Consider the following 23480-nt stretch of genomic DNA (forward strand, 5'->3'; position numbering starts at 1 on the left):
GGAAGCCTCTGCATGACCTGAACTAAATTATTTGTACCACTACAGAGATACAAACTGATCAGCTATTTGCATTTTTCATTCAGAGACAGTCATTGAAAAGACCACAGAAAATTAGTCCTTGCAGAATGAGGACGTGCAAGACTTTAGCTCTTTGGTTTTGTTTCATCAAACTGCAAGCAGGAGGTGTCAATGATGCTGGTACATCAATCAGCTGCCTTCTGTCTCACCCATTCTGCTGGAAGCTTTTCTCAGATAAAACATGCTCAAAGGGTTCTCCGTTACACCCCCACTTAAAAGCCCCAGCAGTTTCTTGGGGAAAATTGTTCTGAAATTCATCCCCATACTGAATGATGAAAATTATGCCTGCTAACCTATTCACCTAAAGGGAGCTCTAAAGGTTTGCATGAGGTGATCTGAGTGCATCTCAACTGATGCAACCAGAGTGAAACTCATCACTCTGCTTCCCTTGAGACAATGTTTAGAGAGATGGACAAATGTCAGCTCTGGCCTGCAAGTGCAGGGATAATGAAGGAGCCTGGCTGGGGTGCTTCATCTGGAATGTAACCCAAATCCCCTTCCCTCTGGCATCCTTATGCCCAGACAAACTTTTGGATCCAGCTCATTGTTTTAACAGTGAAGAAGGGAAGCATTTTTAAAGCAAATATTGAGGTGCTGCTCTTGCCAAGCAGCACTTAATTTACAGAACAAAACAGTACTGAACTCTCTAGCAAAGAAGACAATGCAATGACAAGATTATAAATTGCAGATCAAGGAAGCTTCATTATAATATAAAATGTCACTGACCTACTGTGAGAAACTCGAGGAGTCATTTAAACTTTTGTTCTCAGTTTCTCTACACAGATAAACATAAAGATAATACAATTACCTTTTCATAGGAGTGTTTTGAATTTACGCTTATTTTAGGAAACTGCTTTGAGAACTTGGAAGGAAAGAAAGGCAAAACCTGCTATAAACTGTTATTATTCAAGTCTCACTTTTCAAAAAGGCCATTTACAATGTGTTCATTCTTTGCTAACCTCTGTTTTCTAGTTGTTTATGTGTTTGAAAACCATAATTACTGTATCTCTAAATTGTCAAAGATAGGCTATAAATATCTACACACTGTAAAGGCAGTGTAAGTGTCTTTTTACTGATACTCTATTAGCAGAAATAGAATTACCATAGACGCGTTAGAAAAAAACAAAAACAAAAACAACCCACACACATGAAAAGGAACCATTCATTCAAACAGAAATAAATGGAAAGACTGAAGTAATGGCTTGTGTACTATCTTGTGCTGACAGACAATTATTTTTTTGTTAATTACTGTTTAAATTAGAAACAAAGGGAACTGAAATATTGCTGCAAACCTTATTATCCTATTTAACTGCCTTACTGCCTTAAGAGGTAACTCTTTTTTTCCTAAGCCATATGGTTAAAAATTCAAGCACCAGGGAGAAATCCAGACACATTTAATTTATTAGAACCCTCTGAGCATGGCTTTGAAACCTTGGCTGTGACATAACATATGTGGGATCCTAGACATACTTGGGAGTTTAAAGATTTTGTGCCACCTTTTTGGAAAACAAGCTAGAAGGATTTCCATTTTCTTCTGCTGACTCTACTTTCTGCCATTTCTCAGTTAGGAGGGCTGCTTATTCCTCTTTCATTATTAGTGATGTAGTGGAGACTTACATCCATCAGTGCAGCATTAATGTAGTTACTGCTCTCCCCATCTATCGTTATGAGGAAAGGTAGGCATCTGTCTGGGGGCAGAACATCCATGCAGCGATTCTTTTCATGATTTCGTGGTAGAAGTGCTATGCTGCAGTCTTCTACACGCAGTGTTGGAGTCACCATATTTAAGGTCTTTCAAAAAGAGTAAACAGCACAACAGAAAAATTAAAACAGCAGTGAAAGCATCCCAAAATATTTAAGATCAGACAAGCTCAGCATTCATTTTTAGTGGGAATCCATATGCAGAGAAATGAAAACACATCAGTCAGCAGGGTTGGGATGCAAGAAATCCTGAAAGCATACAGAGCTGAAAAATAACCTCAAAGACAGCTGCAGAGCAACCTGCCTTCTAGAGAAAGAACTGACATACTTCCCTTGAGTAAAATGAAGATTTTACTACTACCCCATTGCATTCTTTTATGATTCAGCATAACTCAAGAGCAATTATTGACATGTTATTTCCCCTTTTTGCAGTCTTTCCCTCCCAGGTCCAGAATTCCCATGGTTACACGTTAGTACTTAAGCAGAAGTCTTTAGTGTAGCTGAACTGTACAGCTTCTAGATAATGGTAACTACAACTTACCCTAAATTCCTCTTTGATCTGGCTGGAATTGGTTTGAGGATCCAGTTTATTCATTTCATAGTAAACAGACCTAACTTGAGAAGCTGGAACAGATGTGTCCCCGCAAAGACAGGCTTCCAGGATAGCATCATGGATGAAAACATACTGTTCCTGGTAAAGGAAATAAAATAATTACTGACATAGAGACAATATGCTATTAGTATTTCAGTAAATAAAAAAAAACAAGCAGCTAATATGGTTGCCACTAGTTATCTTTGGCTTTACTGGCACTGAAGCAAGACCAGAAAGAACAGCAGCAGTTCATAAAACTTTATCCAATGCATTTATAAATTAATGCAGAAGAATTGACTCAAACTGGTTACAGTGCAGTACAAACAGAAGAGCAGTAAAAAGAGCATTACAAAACTCAATGTTTCTTGTTTCCTTGTTCCTCTCTCAGTAGGTGCCACCACATAACTGAGCCTCAACAATTTGTACCCCAGAATGAAACCCTCATGGAAAGATTTTGTGAATTTTAAGTGCAGTGTAACTGTGCATTTGCCTGAGCAGCAGTTATTCAGGTTCACGTGTGGATTATTTTCTGCATATGATTGAATAAATCATCTTCTGGATGGTGCCAGACCACAAAGGTGCTCAAGTTTTATGTTTGTTTGTTTGTTTGTTTTTCTTTCTTGCAAATCTTAAGGCAGTATTCTGGTAGATTATCAATACCTCAGTCTGCACCATGTTAACTCTCCGAGATCGAAGCTCTCTCACACAATTGTATATGTCTACCACACCTTCTCTTTCTGCCATATCTAGCATGATGTCAATAACAATGAAGCATCCAGTTCTTCCAGCTCCAGCACTAGAATAAAAAGAAGAGCACGGTTACTGTTCAGAATTGTATTGGAAAATGTAAAGTGCAAACATTCATGTCTCAAGTTCTTGATAAGTGGGATGATTACTGAAGCTGAGCCTTGTGTTAGGGCTTGACAGGATTTCCCATTCAGCTTCTCCATTCTTCTTTTTATTTTAGGCATTAAGTTATTGTGGGTAGAGCTCCAGTCGTTTCAGCAACTTATATGGGGATTTAGCACAGTATAGGAGAAGTAAAAGTGTGTCCTGAGTTGAGCTGACTACACAATGGAGGATTTTCTGTCCTACTTACCTGCAGTGAACAACCAGAGGGCCAGCGTTTGGTGGGCTCTTGGATTTGACCTGCCTTACAAAGCCCAGCAGGCCTGTTGCGTGGTACGGCACCCCATGGTCTGGCCACCCAGTAAAGTGAAACTGCCGAATTTCTCGAATCTCATGAGCACCTCTCTGTTGAAAAGACAAAGATTGAGAAGGGGAAAAAAGCTGGAATTGGAAAGAAATTGGAAGAGACATTGCAAGATGATGACTTCAAATGCCTGAGCCTGGCTAAAAAGCATCCACCCCTACCAAGCCCCACATCTGTACAGAATGATGAAGAACTTCCTCCGAGCAGGGTAGCAATTTCAAAGGTTACATATCAACTGGTTTCAAAGCCTTACAACAAAACTGAGTAATTTAGCACTAGGCTGGATAGCAACTTTTAAGAACAAGAGAGATGCCTGTATTTAAGCACTAGTTTGCTTTGAAAGCTTTGCTTTTAAAATGCATGCCATGATCACAGAATAGGCCAGCAGCAAGACCGTGACCATATAGAACAGATGACATTTTTCTTCCCCTACTGTCCTCCTCAGTAGTTTTGCTGCTGACTTCAGGGAACTACAATTCCAGCATCATTTTTCTTATCATTTGTCTCCTTCATTGGTCTGAAAGAAACAGCTGAGTAGTAAGAAACCTTTTGCACCTCCAATCATAGGGGCTGCATTTGTAGCCCTACACATGTTTGTCCTTCAAGTGATTTGCCACAGTCTGGAAGGACACGGGTATGGTGAGACAGGTATGAATGAGAAGGCAATCATGTAAGTAATTTCCCATGTGACTTTCTGGAGCATTTCTGGATATTAGGGGTCTGTATGCTAAGTTTGATTTTCTTTGTGCTTCTATTTTCCCTTCCCCCTTTAAAAATGCAGCTGCCAGTATTTTATTCTCATTAGAAATCCACAGACCAGAGGCCATCATACATATTTCATAAGCAAACAGCAAAATTATGACATATCATGTCTAGGCTGGCCTAAATGTCAGTGATATTAATAACTGGTGGTTTCCAGTTTTTCTTTTTAAAGATGTATTTCCTGTCTTGAGCTGGTTTGCATATAAAAGATCTAATTTTTTTTGCATAATGAAGTAATATAAACTTCCTAATTTATTGCTAGTGTGCAAGCTAAAAGAGTCTGGGATTTTCAATGATTGAGAAATTTTGGCTGTGCCAGTGATACATGACTGGAGTGGGATTGGTCTGTCATGGAGCCCCGAAGCTCTGACAGCTCGGGCTGGGGTTCTGTGGAGGCTGGGCATCTGCTGAGAGGAATCTGCCTCCTCATCTCCCTCAGAAACTTAGACACATAAAGGCAGGCGAGGGCGAAGAAGAAGAGCATGTGAGACACTGATGTAGACCGAGGAGATCACACCCTGGCAACAGAAATGACCTTATATCCTAAAACCCAATTTAAAACATATTAAAATGCAGGAATACACAAAGTAATTTGCATTTTAAGCCAGTCTAGCAAACACATTCAAATATAATTTTGTCTCTGCGGATTTTAAAGCGTGCTGGTTAACGCAGCTTTTTTTTTTTTTTTTTTTTTTTTGTACCATAAGCAAATCTTCCAGCTCCCTAAACATCTGTGAGTAGGTGGGGATAGCCATGTCCCAAACACTTTTACATTGCTCCTAACAACTGCCCACAATCCCCTAAGAAACAAAGTCCCCATACAAAAAGCAATGCTGTGACTATACAAAGTGAGGCCTGAAACGAGTACCTCACAGAAATTCTTCACGCTGTGCTCAGCCTTGGTTTTCAAGCAGTTTACACAAAAAAAGTGAACTGTCCCTCCAAACTTCTGTGCTCAGCTGTTGCACAGATCAGGAGATGTCCTGTGTGTCTTGTGCATTAGTTTTGAAAAGCCTGTCTGTCACGCTGACTGAATTTTTGTCTATTGTTGGTAATACTCGGCTTCTTAGAAAAGATTTTGCATACAGGGTACTTTTACAATGAGTTTGCTTATTATACCTACAAAAGAATGATTTTAATGTCTGCAGCTACCCTGCTGGTTTCTAAACCCAAAATAGCAACACAACTGCATGAATCATAAAAAGATATGCTCAGCTTGGGAAGACTGTAGTTTTTCTTTCAGCAAACAGAAAATGGTGTACAATGCTAACAGACCCTAGGATTCTAAAAAATGCAGACCCTAATTATATAAATACTTATGGTGCTGCTGCATGTTACTATCTGAGTAATCAAGTCAAGTTAACTGTTTTGCTGTAAAGGAGCTGCTCCAAGGGGACTGCTTATGTACAGGAGATGAGTTGTATCTAGGATGTAGTCCTTAGAATCAGAATGTAATTTTGGATTCAGGTTTCTTAGCATTATCTCCCTAGTCCCTATTATTACCAAATAACCATTTAAAAATATAAAAGTGATAATTTCACTCCAAAACAATTGACTTTCAAATTTTATTTTAGGAACAGGTATGTGTAGTTCATGCACAAATAGAAAACATGGTCAGAAGGGACCTCATATTGGACATCTCCAGTTCAGCCTCCTGCTCAGAGTGCATCTATGCTTGACATTAAATCTAGCTAACCAAGCCCTAATGACCTCTAAGAATGGAGATTCCACAACTTCTGTGGGTAGCATGCTTTAACACTGCACTACCCACCTCTTGAAGGGCTTTTTCCAGTGCAAGCCTTCCATGCTGCAAATTCTTGGCCATTTCTCCCAGTTTTACTGTCCATTACCATTGAGAAGATTGAGGAGAATTCAGTGCCTCTTTCTAAATGTTTATAATGTAGCTGCACACTGTAATTGGACCCTCCTTACCTTTCCTTCTGATCTCTATTATATTGACCAAGGCCACCTCTCTTTATCTCCCCTTTCAGCTCATTTGTCCTTCACCCATACCCATCTTGGATGTAGCCTTTGTCTCAGATGTCACAGCCTGTACAGACCCATGGTGTTAGTCCACCCAAGGAAGAGAACTTTGCTTTTTTCCATGTTGAATTACTGAAGTTAGTACTAAAGTTTCTGTTGGCCAAATCTTCAAGTCCTTTGGAATGATGGCTCCAACGTTCAGTGTTTCAACATCACCCTTCACTTAGAATGATCTGAAGATTTGGTCAGGGTGCACTTTGTCTCTCATCATGCAGCTTGTCTTAGAGAAGCTGCAAACTATCAGTGCCAATAGATCAGAAATATAAGCTTGAGAGAACTATGGTGGAAGAGAGATATGGATTTGACCTTCAAGTACCATTGGAAGAATGAAAAAATATGGAAAATAGGGTAAAATCAAATATATTTTACTCAAGCTACACCACCATTGCTTTCAGAGGCCTAATGAAAAACTACCAACTATTAAAAAACAGTGTCTAAATGAAATCTTTTCAGATGGAGATTTTTTTAAGAAATAAATTGTTTAGTGCCTTTTATCTCTATCTGTTCTAATGCACTTATTCGAGACAGTTTGGTTATGATCAACTGTAAAATCCTCTAGGTCTTTTTTTCCAGTTAAGAACTGAAAAGCTAACATCAAAGCATGGGCTTAAAATGTGCAGAATAGAAATCAAGCAGTGCTTCATCTACTTCAAAGTGTAGCCACCATTTCTCATCTGTTTATTAAAAATATCTAAATGCAAGGGAACAACAGGCTTGAATGAATTCAATGTACAATATGTTTAGTGGTAAACATGATACAATATTTCAGTTCATTCAAACCGCATAATTCTATTATCATTACCCTCAGGTTGCTCTGTTGATGCATATTTAAGTATTAGATTGAAGAATAAAACAGGAAAAAAAACTAATCCCTTTGTTAATGTGGATGTATGTACAGAGGCCCCATTGGGTCTTCTTTTTGACAGTTTCATCTGTCTGGATGCAGGATTTTTTGATGCTAAAGATTCTGTTCTTCAAAACCATAATCGAATACTGTTTCATCATTAAAGAGAATCAGTGTATCACAGGTACTGCAAGTAAATCAAAAGGAGTTTTCTAAGTTAATTAGTTGAAAAATACTACTTAATGGTGATACTGAGAGAACATTACTTCAGTGCACCATTAAAATATTAAGTCTTCCAGTGAGGCCCTTTTCTTGTAGTTCTGCAACTCAAACAAGCCCTGATACAACTAAAATACTTCCTTTAAGGAAGTCTGAGTAAAACCCTTGGAATGACAGCAAATGCACAACACACTTTAGCATTGACTGACCCTGCTTATTCTCACTTTCAGTAAGTGCCTAATTTGTTAACTGCATGCTTTCCATATATATTGTAAGCTGTTTGGGAGAGCTACAAGGTCTAGTAAACATCAAACAAATTGATGGCATAATTCTAATAAACCCTAATACAACCATGCTGATTGCAACTCTCCCTATAAAGATGAACTCCACATGAAAAGTGAAATTGCCTTGAGAGGAAAACTGGTTTGTTTCAACTATGTCTCTGCAGACCAGAACACAAGCCCCACAGATAACAGTATTCTCCACCATGGACTTCTGAATAATGGTGCCTGCAGCCTCTGGTACAGACAGAAAATGATTGCAGGGAACATAAGATGGGAAAACAGCACGAATGTGTTTTTCAATTGATTGCTGGGAGGGAGGCTTCGATTTTTGCTAGGCAAGGAACATCACTTTTTCTAACTCAGGCAGGGGCCAAGAGTGATGGAGAGCACAGAAACCTTGCTGCATTTAAAGAAAACCACAGTTTACCATAAGAGGGCGGTAGTCGTTTACCTAAAGAGTAGCTACAAACCTGGGATGTCAGTCAAAAGATTTAACTTTCCCCTGTTGAATCTGTACATGAGTTACTTCGGTAGACACCATTACATTTAAGAAAACTAAATTTGGAAACTTACCTTTTCGACTGCAAATGTTCGAATCACATATTCAGCCAGGAGCTCAGTTTCTATTAGGGTAACTTTAATGTCTTTATATATCTCTGTGTCATCTGGCCAGTATTTGCAGCATTTGACCTTTAAAAAAGACAAAAGAAATTAAGTTTCATTTAGTTTGGGAGGGTCATTCTGCATTCTGTGCTATGCCTTCTGTTTTAAAATGCAATCAGGTGCAAATCAGTCACATTTCCTACATGTGGATGTGATTCATCCATCTTAAGGGGCACTGCCTCCTTTTTTATACAGCTTTCAGAGTTGCAGGTAGGATTTGTGTTGTGGTTCATGAAGTAAGGCAAATCTGTAGGGAGCACAAGGGATATTTATACCCTGCACAACTCAGTTACAGTAACTGTTCATTTCCAGTGCTTTGCAGCACAGGGTGTGCCCAGAGAGACAACAAACACCAGAAGGGCTTTTTCCCCTCACAAATCTAGTTGGTGAATTTGTCTTAAAAATATCTTTTCACCTTCTAAAATGAAAATTTATTTTTCAGACAAGGAAGGATCTTCTCTACTGTTAGAAAAGTATCTGTTTTCTCTGATACACTTTCCAAAGGAACTGATGAGAGTTCAAATGGGAAAACTCAACACTTGCAGTCAAGACCTGAGTTTTTTGTCTGGGCTTTAATACCAACTCACTAGAAGACCCCAAAACTATGGGTGAGATTTATCTCAGCTCACAATAAGATTTGTAGGTTGAAATCCTTATAGAGGTGTCTTTATTGCTGTTACCTATGGAAAGAGTCTAGATGACTGTCTTTGCCTGTGTTTGGCTTCTTGATAGCTAAGGTTAGGTGAGATGAATTACCCTTTCCCCCATACTGATTTCAGCAGGCTTCTGGAGCTGTGTATTCTTGGGAAATTTATTTATCCTGCTATATGGTGATGGAAAGGAGGTGGGTTTCATTAAATGTTTTTCAGATTTTCTAAGCCCTTGTGTGGTCTAGATGGGACTGACTTCACAGTATTTAACATTTAAACATGCACTATTAGGAGTAATGTATCTGGCTCTGGAGCCCCCAACATAAGAAGGACATGAAGCTGTTGGAATGAGCTCAGAGGAGGGTCACAAAGATGACTGGAGCTTCTCTCTTATGAAGACCGGCAGAGAGAGTTGGGGTTTTTCAGCTTGGAGATGAGAAGGCTCTGAGGGAACTTACTGTAGCCATTCAGTACCTGAAGGGGCCTACAGGAAAGCTTGAGAGGGACTTTTATAAGGGCATGTAGACACAAGACAGGGGGTAACTGCTTTAAATTGTAAAAGGGGATTTTTAGGCTAGCCATTATGAATAAATTCTTCACTGTGAGGGTGGTGACACATTGGCACAGTTTGCCCAGAGAAGCTGTGGATGCTTATGCCCTGGAAGTGTTCAAGGCCAGGCTGGATGGGGCTTTGAGCAACCTGATCTCATGGGAAGTGTCCCTACACATGCAGGGTGGTTGGAACCAGATGATCTTTAATGTCCCTTCCAACCCAAAACCATTCTATGATTCTGCTATTTTTCAAAGTGGATCATTGTAGGGACTGTATATGATGATGCAGATAGCTGATAGAGTTAAGAATTTTCTCCTCCTTCATGTTTATGCGGACAAGGCTGTGGGCAGGGATGCTAACAAATTACTTACTTATTTCCCCTTTATTCTGCTCCATCACAGTAATAGCTATGCTATCACCACTGCATCTGGCCTTCATCCAGCAGTGCAGTACGTGCTAGGAGTAGCATCTGTTATACATCTGCTGCATAGAACGATTTCTCTCTTTCTTTCACCAAAGGGAAAACTTAAAAATGGACCTTTTAATACAAGTAAGTCTACTAGTTAAAATATACACTTAAATAGGTTGGGTAAAAAACCCAAATACTTCAAATGTCCAATGGAAAATGGGCAGGGAAAAAAAATTAAACTTCACAACTGTTGAGTATTTCTCAAACCTATTGTTTTCATTCCAAAATACTTGGATTACTATGATGTCTAGTCTTGAGCAAAAGGTACAACTGCTGTATGTTTGTATAAGCATAGAGTGAAATCTGTAGTGCATGATCAAAAAAAATTACTTATACAAAATCCAGTTTTAGTATATAAAGGATATACACAGGGAGTCAAACCTTGCCTGTCAGGCAGAAGAAAATACTTTCCTCAGAATTTGTTTCAAGTGATGTAGCTGATAATCACATACAACCCTTCCTTACTGTCTGAACAGGAGAGGTCTTGCCACACCAAAGTAGTAACATCAACTGATAAAATAAAAAACTATTCAGGTAGGGTCAGTATTTTGGATCCTTTTTCCTTTTTATCCTACTCTTTAGTAGGATAAAATTTAAATCTGAAGAGAACTGAGTTGAAGGGCTGGAAAAATGCAGCCCCACATCAGTATCCTCTTCAGAGAAAAAGAGTAGCCGAGTCGTAAGCCCTGGCTCTGAGCCACAAAATTATACAAGCATCCTAACACCTTATTCCTGCTTATACAGCTGATGGAAAGCTCCTAAAGCAGACCTGAAGTAGTTTTTAATTTATTTCTCTTTGCTTTTCTTCCGACCTAGTAACCCTATTAGTACTGGCTAAGAAAAAATGTTTATGGTCTTCACATTTCATCTGGTATTAAGCATGGTTTCAGGACAACTGGCAAACACCAGCTTATACACTGAGAGAGGCTTGGACCTGGGACACAGAGCACTCCTTGTGGTGCTCAGCACTCCTGGGCAAGGGCAGGGAGTCTGCTCCCCAACCATGCTCACCAGCCAGAGAGCTGGCAGGATGTCAGTGGAGATGAGAGGGTTTCCACCAGCCAAGGGCCAAGCTAAGGGCCAGTCCCAGGGTGCCTAAACAGCAGGATCTTCAGCAAATGTGTATTCAACTCTACAGCTTATCTGTTAGCTGTGAGGAAGAAACAACCACTTCCAAAGCATTAAACATTGCTGCAAGACGTTTAGTAGTTGCTGCTGCTATGTATTGTTGCATCTACTTGGTATTTATTCAGACCTGATCTTGTTTGGGTGTGTTTCCAAAACCCCTCTGACAGAAGCTAAATGAAAACCAGTGAATGGCTCCTTGTTTTATCTGTGTTGTTGAAATAATCCAGAGAATTCACAGTGTGCAAATCCCTTAGGCCAGCAAACTGACCCTTTTATAGTCACTGCAGGGAACTCTCTGAAACAGGGTTTTCCTGCCTATTGCTAAGAAGATTTTTTGACTCTCCATGCATAAAGCAATTCACACTGCATACGGACTGGGACAGCCCACTGACAGCCTTGTCTTTGCAGCCCATTCCTTTTTCCTGCCTGCTCACTTATCCTTTCCATAGGTGGATCCTGAACCACAGGAAGATGGCCAACACACGTAGGAAGGGAGCAGCTGCAGCAGTGTCACAGCACTACTGATCAGCATGTCTTTTTTAATGCTAACTTTAGCCTTATTTCTTTTTGATGAGTGCCTACCAGCCTCGAAACAGCTCTAGTTCAGTAAAATAAGCAAGCAGGGAAAAAAAAAACAAACCAAAACCAATGACTCTGGCTGAATTAAATTGTTCAGCCTTGAAGGAAAACATGCCTGTTTCTAACTTGGTAAGTCTAGACAGACTGGATTATGATTAAGAACTAGAGACATTCAGGAAGACCAATTTAGAAGAGCAGTCCCCACCTTCTTATGCCTCAACTGTTGGCTTTGATTCCACTCTTTTATTTAAAAAAAACAAAAAAACCCAAAAAACCCCCCCCAAAACCCAAACCCACTTTATTTAAGATGATCTAGTGAAATAATTAGGGAAGCATCAGGGGTGTTGCACAGAAGTTACAGCCTTTCGTGCTTCGTGCAGCTTGGGCCCATTGTGGTTTTCTTACTCTGCTGCACAGGAGACTTTGGGCACAGAGCAGACTGGAGCTGAGCAAAAGGATCCATGACAACACAATTTCCTGAAAACTCTCCCAAGTGGAATAGGGGCTATAACAGCCACGGGAACGGTGCCAGAGCCGCAGCCAGAGCCACAGACCAACAGTGAATGATTCACTCGCTGGGAGCAGGGGGAGAGAGGGGAACAAACTTCTTTATTTTTATTTTTTAATTCAGATTTTCCCTACTTTTTGCTCTCATTCTACGATGCTGTTGCACATGCTGAGCTCTAGACATGGGAAATCTGTGGACTCCTGATGAGCCAAAAGTGAAGCAAATGGTTAAAGATCAGTCTCCCATATCCTCCAAGACCTCTCAAATAAATGCAAAAGTATCTTACAGACAGAAGTACATTAAATAGTGTAAAACAAAAGCACATTTATAAATATTTATGGGATTAGGGCTTTTATTTGTACAACGAAAGACAATTGCAAAAAGATAGAATATGGTTTTATTCATCAAATATGAGAAGCACTGTTGGTAACATATGCTTGTTCATTTTTTCTTTTTAGCACAGCTTTAGCTACTGTGACTTGATGAATCCCTTTTCCTTTTTTATAAACATTTGGTACATTTTACAAAAATAACCTACTAACAGAAGGTTTAGCTAAATAATTGATACATGAATCCAGAACGGCATATTAAATGCATTAGATTTTTTTTTCCCACAGTTGCTACCACAACAGTAAATATCGACCACAAAGTAGGAAACATAATTTTGAAATCTCATCTGAGCAGAACTATAATTGAGAGTTTGTTCAGATACACCCCACATTTACATCTTTAGAACGTGCCAAAAAATACAGATGTTCATCACAAGATGAGATAAAAGGGTGAATGCCAGAAACATAATGAAAGTGCTCTGGTTTAATCTATTCATCCCAAGGTACACTGTCCAATGGTTCCAAACATGTTTATTTTACTAATAATTTTAGAAATCTGGAGATGATTATTATATACTTCCACCCCCTAGCTCCATCCCCCAGCAAAATAGTCTAATGTGAGAAACTAAGAATTAAAAATGAAGATGGAAAGTTGTTGTTGCTACTTCTAAATATAACAAACAATGTAGGCAGCAAATGGCTAATGAACACAAATTGTGACTTTCGAAGCTGTATATTTAGCCATTTGGCAATGCAACACATCTAGCTAAAGGCAGTTTGAAAGACAGGACAGTAATTCATTCACTTAGAGGTTTGGGATAGGAGAAATATTCCAGAATTAATGATGTGATCTGGCTGTGAAATATACTTTGTAGTTTGTATGGAACAGTTTAAATAACTCTGATTATTCAAAGTTTCCAATTTCCTTTGATTCTGAAATATTCTTAGTAAAAATGTGATATAACTGGCTACACATTTCATGGATTGTCGTTACTGAAGAGCAGTATTATATATTCTAATTTAAAATTAATCCTGAACTAAGTAACGATGTTAAGTCAGACATAAATATTGAAGAGAAACCTCTAGGATATAAAATGAAACAGCCAACCAAGCTCACTGGTGAAAATTATTAACAGGTTTTACAGATGTAGCTAGGATAACATAATGTACTTTTATTTGGCTGACTTGAAGCAAAAGGACATCCAATAATTGAAAGTATTTTTAGTTAAATACTTTTCAAATAAAGAAATTATTGTGATTTTGAACTTGCTATACATTATAAACCAACCTTTGACAGAAGATACACCCCAATCTTTCTTTTTTTCATTTTCTTTTTTGCTTTTAAGCAAGTCAGTTAATTGATTTAAAACCTCATTTTACAGTTTTCTAAGAGGTATGGAAGAATATTGAGAAATACAAATTTAAGATACTGTCTGGCACTATCAGATGAATGAGTCTCTATAAAGGCAGCCAAAAGCCTTTATGTTGTTCACAGCTCCCAAAGGGAGCCAAAATTCAGGGGTTACCATGAATTTTACTATCTCAGTCTAACTTTTTTCAGTGGTGTCTCAGATAATTGATATAATTCTCCACCTCCTGCTGCCCTGCATCCCAATCCTACGTTGCCTGGTTGCCTGGACTTCTGTTCAACTTCTTCCTAGAACATTTGGCTCTCTGGGCATGTCCAGTACTAGCCACACACTAATGCTTTCCATGGGAGGGAATGAGTGCAATCCCTTTGTTCTTAAGAATCAGGTGTACTGTTAGCATGGCATCAACCTGGTAGCTTGAGTTTGATGAAATCAAGGTGACAGGCCAAATCCAAGGAGTAGCCTTCCTTTGGCCATGAAAAAGAATTAGCTCAGAAGCATTGCTTTAAGGAAAAGGTAACCCAAGGTAAAGCTCTTGTAGCATTCCTGCCTCCATCCCTAATACCAACAGCAGAACATGGATTGCCTCTATTTCACTGCATATGTTTACACAATCTTATCATTTCCCACTGGTCATTAAAAAAGGCTGGAAATGAGTGTGCCATAGTGCAGCCCTGGAGGGAAAAAAGGCTGAGGATGGAGCAAATGAAAAGGGTGGTCCCTTGCCAAGATGAAGGATGGTTACAGGATTAGCTGCAGCTCCTCAAAGCCTGTCTTAATCCCCTGCACAACTGTGAAATCATGGGAATATTGCTCAGATCCTGTGCTCTGAGGACCCAAGGTGCCTGCATCAAGCAGGACAGCCTGTGCTCTGATTCCTGAGCCTGTTCTTAAAGCTAGTTGAGCTAGAGGACCATCAAGATGGTGGATTGCCTTATGGCTCTAAAAACCCTAAAACCTCTATAGCTCTAAAGATCTGATGCTAGGTTAGAGAGCTCTGCATGTTACTTTATTGGGTAAGTTCAAACTGTGCCAGTGCCTACAGGATACTTCTTCCTTCTCAAAGAGGCTGTGAGATTAATCTCACAAGACTGCTGAGGTGAGGAGGCCTGCAGTAATGAAGCCATGTAACTAGCCCAGACATTTAGACGAACCTGAAGCCCTCTTTGCAAACTACACTTAAACATGCATCCTACACCTTGACAGCACTTCAGCAGCAAGCCCAACCAGGGGGTCAATTCATTTGTGTATCCTTAAACCTCTTTTATTTATTTCTCAAAGTGAATTATCTCAATTGGATTAGTAAGCATTAAGATTTCAATCTCTGTTGATTAACATTCTTTGAAACACAGCTTTTGCTGGGAATGAGCACACGTTGAAACACAGAGCTGAAACCATGTCTGCTTTGAGTGACATGGGACAGTGCCAAACACTTGTAGGTTGATATCCTGTCTGATGATACATTGATGACCTAGAGACACCTCTATTAAATGATTGCAAAGGGTCTTTTCTTCTCTTTCCTGAAGAATAACAGCCAACTTCTCTCCCTAAGGGATCCTCCCCTAGTTACACGTAACTGAGTAACTCCATCATATATATGTAACATATATGTATCATAAGAACAGCTCCCAGGCTTTCTGGCTAAACATGATTAAGAAAAAAAAATCTTCTCTAAAGGGGGAATACACTATTCCTAGTTTTTAGAGCTGAGAGTAGAATTACCTAGAGGAAGAAAAGAGTTTCATACAGCAACCTTTCTCTCTCTCATTTTTAAAATGCAGTTTCTTTGTTTGGGTAGAAAAGTTAAAATGAAATCTTAGTCACCAGTATGCTAACAAACTCTTTGGCACACTTCCCATGTAGTGATTCGACTTATTTCATGTAAAGGCAGTTTCAATTAGAGTGTTTTTCCATTTCTACAAAATACAAATGTGCTGCTTGTGAGACCTACTAAAGAGTTACTTTGTTTCACCTCTACAATATCTCTGGAATGAGTGATCTGAATCTTAACTACAATTTGAATTTACCTTTGTTTATTAGAGGGTTCTTCTGCATGGAAGATTCTCAAAACTGTGAAGTTCAAGCTTCATACCAGTGTTGTGTCAAAAAATCCTTTTTACACTCCAAATAGGTCACAAGTTCATTGGAAATTTCACAGTTTTTATGTTGCTGGAATTTCCTCTGAAGATTTTGTTTGGTACTTGTAATACATTTATAGTATAAAATCTTTGCATGGGACTTTATTTGGCAGTTTTTCTTGGATGCCTTATATCTGTCTATAACAGAAATGGGTCATCAGGTGGATCTGAAGAAGACCTGGTTCAACATAAAGACTTCTGGGTTTTGCTTGTTAAGGAAACATATTTTTACCTCTTTCAGAAACATCTCTTGAATGCTGATCAAGGCTGAACATCCTGAACACCCAAGGCCCAAGCACATGCACATCAAAACTGCTTTGGGCTCTGCCCTAAGTCTTTCCAGAGAAGAAAAAATCTTTTTCAGACAACTTTATCTTGCAACAGGGAGTGCTTTTCAGCCAGCCAGCCAGCATCAAGGAGATATTCCTTCTCTATCAGAAGACAATTGCATGATTCTCCTCACTGTCATGTGGACCCCAGTACTCTTTTAAGCATGAAAAGTTGGAGCCATCAACATTTTTACAGCAAGGTAGATGACAGTGCCACATTTGTGACACTTAAACCACATGTCCAGTGAAAGGAAAATCTAAGCCACCACTGTGTTCTTTCTTCTGCCCTAGGCAGACACCACCCTGCTGGCTGCTGGGAGGGAAAAGCCACCCAGGAGGAGTGTGAGATGATTGTCAGGAAAGGACAACACTCTTGAGAGTCCTGAGAGATCAGATGGCAGTGAGATGGTTGTTTCCCTAGCACTAAGGCATGTGTGCAGGCATAGGGGCTATTTACCAGTCTATGGCTGACCTTCATTCTCCCCTTTGTGTCACTTTTATTCTGTTGTAGTCAATCTTCCCTCCTTCCAAAAAAAAAGGTCTTTTGTGTGCTTATTAACATTATTAGCAGTGGTTGCTTTCTAATTCTGGATAATAATTGAGAAACTCTAATTACTATAAGTACTGTGCTCCTAGGGTGAGGTTTTATTTTTTTTACAATTATTTCTGGTGATTTTGAGGGGTAAATACTTTGTTACATTAAAAGCAGGTTAGACAATCATGAGTGTTTGCAGTGCATTTACATATCAGCCACCTCCACTGAATTACATCAGTGCATTTCACCATTTATTATTCAGATATTACTAAATTTCTTCTGCCTCAAGCAAAAGTTAGGAGTGGGAGAGAAAGTGACTACTGACAAATGATGTGACATGCCAAGTTTGATTCTGCCAACCAAGTGTTAGTACCAGCCCAAGAGCAAAGATGGAGGTGACAGCTAGATGGCACAATTGAATATACTCTAAATCTTCCCAACACAGCTCCTTAAAGAGGAAATAAATGTTTCAATGTGTGCAAACATTTAAATACTTCAAGAAGCAACCTGAGACTTTGGCCAGTACATAAAGACCTTGATTCACTTCCCATTGCTTTCCATAGAATGATCCAGCTCTGTTTTTTGGAGCCTGTACTCCAGAGCAGTCTCTTGGAGTAAGAAAGATGTTCTCTTGTGTCTGTTTTTCAAACACCCCTACACTGGTGGGATAAAAAATTTTGTTTCTTTTGGAATAATACATCAGATCATGACAAATCTCTCAAGAAAAGATGCCTGAAATTACACTGATGTCTTGACTTGCTCCAGCACTTACAAACACAAGCATCAAGGCCTCTTGCATTAATTTAATCCTGACTATGTTATTTTGAAATAGTTTGTGGTAAAACTTATATATGTTTATGAGTCTTAGTTTTGTTTCTTTACCTGTTAGTATGCAGTTTGAAAAATTCTGATTTTTGCACTAAAATACAGACAGATCACTACTTACTTGTAATTTGCTTTTTATGAACTTCATTGCGAGTGGAAAGTTGTTGACACCACCATGAAGAAGACAGGGACTTTTTTTTTCAAGGATGTTTCTAGGGTTATTAATTTGTTTAGTTGTGTTTTTTTTTTTTTTTTTTTTCTTTTTTTTGGTTGGTTTTTTTGGTTTTGTTTCGTTTTGTTTTGCTTTGCTATGTTTTGCTTTGTTTTTGTAGAAGTTCTTATCTCAACCTAGGCTAATCTTAACTAAAAACCACTTAATCATCCATTATCAAAGAACTGTTCTTGCGACTCAGCAATGATTTTTCTAAACGACTGCGAGACCTCATTTAGATTTTTAATAAACAGTCGCATTCTAATGAGGTCTTCATAAAACTGACTAAATATGTTTAGAAATCATTAGCTTAAATTGCCAGTACAAAAGGTTCCTTAGGGAGCCCTGCAGATTTTGTGATAAGACTTCTGGCAGATGGATTAGTATAGCAGCACAAGTGAGTTCTGAATCTCCACACAAGCAGTGTAAATGTGAGTGACTGGGTACACAGGCTACCAGCTAAAGAGCTAAATATCCCTCAGGTGGGTTCATTAAAGAGAGAAAACAATCAAAACACATTTCTGTGCCATTTAAATACCAGGTGCACAGCAGTCTGCAGGTGCCAGAAACACTGACAAGGGTCCCTTGCTGGAACACACAAGAGCTTAAAGGGATGCATGGTTTTGACAAGTGTGCCTCAGATAATGACAGATATTGGCAGATGTACCCGGACCCTGCTGGAGGGTAATGTGGGGGCTGAGTCATTTGCAGCAGGTGCTTGCATTAGGGACAGCCTCATGGTGATTCCTCCATCTGCAATTAAAACAGTCCTGATGCACAATGCTCCAGGGCAAGAAGCAAGTTCCTAGCACTGATTTAATGACTATCCAGCCAGTCCTGGTAAACAAATACGCATCCACTCCCTCATGAAGGGCTTGTGCTGTGTGGCAAACACATTAAATAGATATTCTTCTGCCTGAAAATATAAAGGAATTTTCCTCCTTGGCTTACAATGGGTCAACAGGGTTAGAAGGCGAAAATAATAAATTCCTATACATTTGATACCATTAATAGCAACTGAAATTGAAAACCTCAACGTTCAGAAGGTTACAAGGTTTGTCCGGCAGAAATGCTACCAAAAGGTCATTAAAATCATTACTAATCAAGGTGGCACAGAGCTGGAGTTCGGGGTTGTGGGACAGATGGTGTGTTTGCAATGTGTCTCCTTGTTGCTTATGGTTCCAGCTCTGGGAGCGGGATAGAAGCACCAGCGGAGGAGTGACTGCATTGTTCAGCAGCTTATACAATCTCATTTGCATTAAAAGCTCATTTCAATTTCTGCTTTCTGATATCACCTGTGTCAGCCTCCAGAGAAAGTGAGAACTAAGTCATTTCCACCACTGCCAGAAACAACAAAGCTGCAGATCTGTATCCCCCTGGGGCTCTCGCATGCTGGGGAAATCTCCAGGGTGGCACAAACTGTTGCTCACTGCTAAGGGAATGCACCACATCCCTGAATGTTGGGAGTGGAGACTGCCAACACTGGCACCACCACTGGTGTCTCCCTGGCTGATGCCTGACAGCTTGCTTTTAAATACTGACTTTAGGAAAACGGTCTGTGGTTTCACTCAGCGTGCTATTTTTGTTCTAAGGCTTGTTTATCCATACCCTGAAAACATCCCTTTTAAGTTATGTGCTTGGGTACTTATGAATGTGTATAAAGCTTTAACAAAGAGGTTTGCTGGAGAGATTCCTATTCTTACAAATCCATTCGTTTTGAATTGATGTGTGACCAGCCAACTATTTCTACCTTCTTCCTTACCCAAGGGACTGAATTTTAAAGTGGCTTCCATGAGCCTTTTTTTTGCCTCTGCATTTAGTTCCATGCACATTTCTGTAGCAGGTGTTAATTGCAGCCACAAATCCAATCTTTTTTATATCTAAAAATAATATTAGCACCTTTCTATTGGTAGGCTTGGGCACACAGATATCTAAATATTAGAATTTATATTAACAATAGACAAAGAACAAAAGGGAGAATAAACTGAGATTGTAGAACTGGACCTGCTAAAAAGGAGACAAGGTCTGACACTTTAACTCATACCACGTAAAGTGCTCTCTCTCCTCCTGCCAATGCCAAAGGGCAGAGGGTATCAGCCACTCCACCAGGGTGAAATTAAAAACATCTCTTAAAACCATGTGGCTCGCACCACGATATGTACACTTAACTTCTTATTTCAACAGTTTGATTTACAGTAATTCCAGTACTTGCAATAAAAACAGTGGGGTTTTTTTTTCATTCTAAATCAAAGCTATATGCCCAGTTTCCAAGGAAATTTTCTTCAAGAAAACCCACCACTTTCCTAGATGAGAACTAAGACACCAGCGCATAGACAAAGCAGTAAATTAAAAGACTCAGTTATTGACGGTTGTGAGAAACAAAGAAAATGGTTCCATTCAATACTTGGTGAAAACAAAATTAGCTATAATGACTTGAGTAGGAGGCCTGCTTTAGAAGTTATCAAGCAAAGAAATAAAAGTACACATTATCAACCAGGTAACTCAGGCTTTCCTTTACTATTCAGCTCCGTAAGACAAGCCAGTGATCAGCAAATTTAACATACAAATAAGTAATAAGTAAAGCTGTGTTTTCTGGTTTAGTCCAGAAGTCTAGCAGGAAGAAAAACCCAAATAAACCAGGTTCTTTTAGACTAATATACTATGAAGAAGGTGCAATCATAGTTTAACCACATTTATCACAGTCTGATTCAGAATTACTCTCTCTCAGTCTCCTTTATAAAAAGAGATGACTTCATACATTGTTCTGTAACCAGTTCCCTGGTTTCCCTTAATATAAATGGTAAACCTGAGATTTATACAAAGATATGATGCTTTCCCTTTCTGGCAGTCTTTGCAGGCTGTGCTGTACAGAACGCAGCTTTATCAGTTACTTTTTCATTGTGATAATGCTATCAAAGACAAGCATCCAAGGCATGTTTAAAAATAATTGATAATGAACCTCTTAGCAGAGGCAGTCATAAATATTTTATGTGCTATACTCAGTATATAAGCATCTTGTTGGTCTGCTATTTAATTTGCAAAAGCAAACACCTTGGAAGTCTTTCATCTTTTAAAGTACAAAAATCACTTACCCTTCCCACTTCTACAAGATTAGTAACCATGATTATGCTGGCTGTGTTTTCATGCCAAACCATTCTCCAGAAGTCATATATTGTCTCCTGCATTGGTCCTGAAACAATAAATCAAAGGAAAGGTTACTTTCTGAAAGTCTCATGATTGGACCCTTGTCTCTGGGGAACTCTGAGAAGCCATGACTATACACATATATTCATATCACTAGCACCATATTTTTCATTTAGGGTCAATTTCTTTTCTGACACCTCACCTATCTGCATTTAAGTATTTCTCCCTGAAACAGTGCTTCGCAAGAAAGTTAGTTCTCCAACATTTAGGTATTTATCTCTGTGATACCCAGAAGTGGAACGATAAAAAGATGGATAACATTACTCTTTACAATTGGATGATAACCTCAGAAAGGTGTCTTTGGAATGAAAAGAGCCCCAATGGACTATGTGGCCTTTCCTGTTTTCTAATATTTTTCTTGGTATACGCTATCCATCAAATTACCTCAGCTCCTAAATTGCACTACATGAAGTCAGACAGAAGTTACAGGTTTTTTGCTGCAGTTTATCACTTTGCAAAGCAGAGGGAAAAGCTGGAAAGAACCCTGGCATGCCACAGCAGCCATGTCCTCTGCAGTGCTTTCCCCAGCAACCTGTGGGCTTATGAAGACCAGCACAGGGCTCCCTCCCTCTGCCCTCGAGCTACAGCTGGGTACCAGCCCTTAGGAACTGCTACAGATAGGTCAAGCGTTGAGAAAAAACACAGAACTCTGTGTATGCCTTGAGCCAGCATGTCTTACCCATGACATTCAGTGTGCCACCTGAGTTTTAAACCACTGCTTCAAAATAACCAAGCCATTAAAATGAAACAAATGTAAAATACTATAAACTTAACATCCATACTGAATCTATTACTGAACTGCCACACTGCAGTAAACAATTAGGGGGCTTATTTAGAGGGATGCCTTAAGTCAGCTAACTTGAGGACAAATGGATAATGTATTGGCCTAAATGCTTCTCTAGTGAAGAAAACAACATTCTTAAACCATTACCAAACCTTACACTGATGGATTTGAGTAGCTTGGCACCTGATTTTTGGTACCTTGAGCTCTCTTTGAAATCTTTCACTTGGAAGGTCTAATACTTAGTGAAAAATGTAGCAATGGATTATTACTCTATTATCATGGCACTGGGGGTTGAACTTTGAAGGTGCCTTACAACCTAAGCCATTCTGTGATTCTATGAATTTGTGTTAAAAACAGTTAAGTAGGCAAATAACATCACAGTTGTGACTCACTTAGAACTCAGATTAAAGAAAAAGGATGGTAATAGTCTAAAACTTTTGAATTTTTAAAATTAGTTTTTATTTTCAGCAATTTCAAAGGATAATTTTATCAGCTGTAATACACATTTGTCATTTAAAGAAGTTATGTATTCTCCCCCTAACTTGCTCTGTTTTTTAAAATGCTGCATATATTTCATAGTTTTTCCTATGGTCACCCAACTTGTCCTTTATTTACTTTGGTTGTTCATATAACAGGAGAAAAAGCCACTTAAAACAACAGGAAGCTCTGACTTTTAGAACACAAGAAATGTCAGAAGGTCTCAGAGTAGAAATAACACCAGCAGCTAAAACTACAGTTTCTGAAATTACCCAATTCAAGCTGACACTGTGGCTGCAACACTGGACACCCTTTTTTCTTTGAATTTACAGCACAGAACTGTTGGTACTTTTGTGAGACTTCTTTCTCAAGTATGACAAGAGTTAAATCACTCTTCACCATATGGAAATTTACAGTATTTTACTTTTATGTAAGTGTCTTGGATATGCAATGCAGTGAGAGTCTTGAGTGCAATTTTGAATGTCACACTAAGATAATTTATTGATCAAAAAGCTGTATTGATGCTTACATTATTAAAACAGAAGCAAGCTAAACTTTCACTATAATGCATATTAAAGTCACAACAGCATTAAAAAGATTTTGGGCCAAGATTTCTTATTGGTGAAAGGAAGGAGACTATTTTACTCACTGTAGGAAAACACTATCTCTATATAGCTCCTTCCTTCCTCTCAAGCCTCAAACAAGTTTTCAGCAAATTTACTATACCTTTGAAGGAGTTTGTCTAAGGGAAAGGCAGTTTTCCAGAACAGTGTTCTGGAGAGAGACTCTGGAGAGAGAGTCTTTAAGTTCATGACAAATTATTAAGATTATTTCAGCTTGATCAAGGACAAAGAAATAACAATACTTGCTCCAAGAATCCTCATGACAACACGTTTTAATGGAGAAAATCTAACTGTCTCCACTGCATTTGATTGCCACAAGATTATGTGGTTTCAAAACTGTTCACCTGAATATGTTTTTGGTAAAAATGC

General features: G+C 38.9%; 1 protein-coding gene across 6 annotated transcripts in view; it reads right to left on the minus strand.

Moving 5' to 3' along the window:
* PTPRM (protein tyrosine phosphatase receptor type M) overlaps positions 1-23480 on the minus strand; it is a 466786-nt gene that overhangs the window by 13169 nt on the left and 430137 nt on the right. For all 6 annotated transcript variants that reach the window (XM_030444842.1, XM_030444847.1, XM_030444845.1 and 3 more), the window contains 6 exons: positions 21116-21213; positions 8310-8426; positions 3471-3625; positions 3032-3167; positions 2321-2470; positions 1696-1869 (listed from right to left, as the gene is read on the minus strand). In XM_030444842.1, coding sequence (XP_030300702.1) covers positions 1696-1869; positions 2321-2470; positions 3032-3167; positions 3471-3625; positions 8310-8426; positions 21116-21213 — 830 coding nt within the window. The remainder of the gene's footprint in view (positions 1-1695; positions 1870-2320; positions 2471-3031; positions 3168-3470; positions 3626-8309; positions 8427-21115; positions 21214-23480) is intronic.

This window comes from Calypte anna, chromosome 2 (assembly GCF_003957555.1).
Source record: "Calypte anna isolate BGI_N300 chromosome 2, bCalAnn1_v1.p, whole genome shotgun sequence".
In the NCBI taxonomy this organism is placed as follows: Eukaryota; Metazoa; Chordata; class Aves; order Apodiformes; family Trochilidae; genus Calypte; species Calypte anna.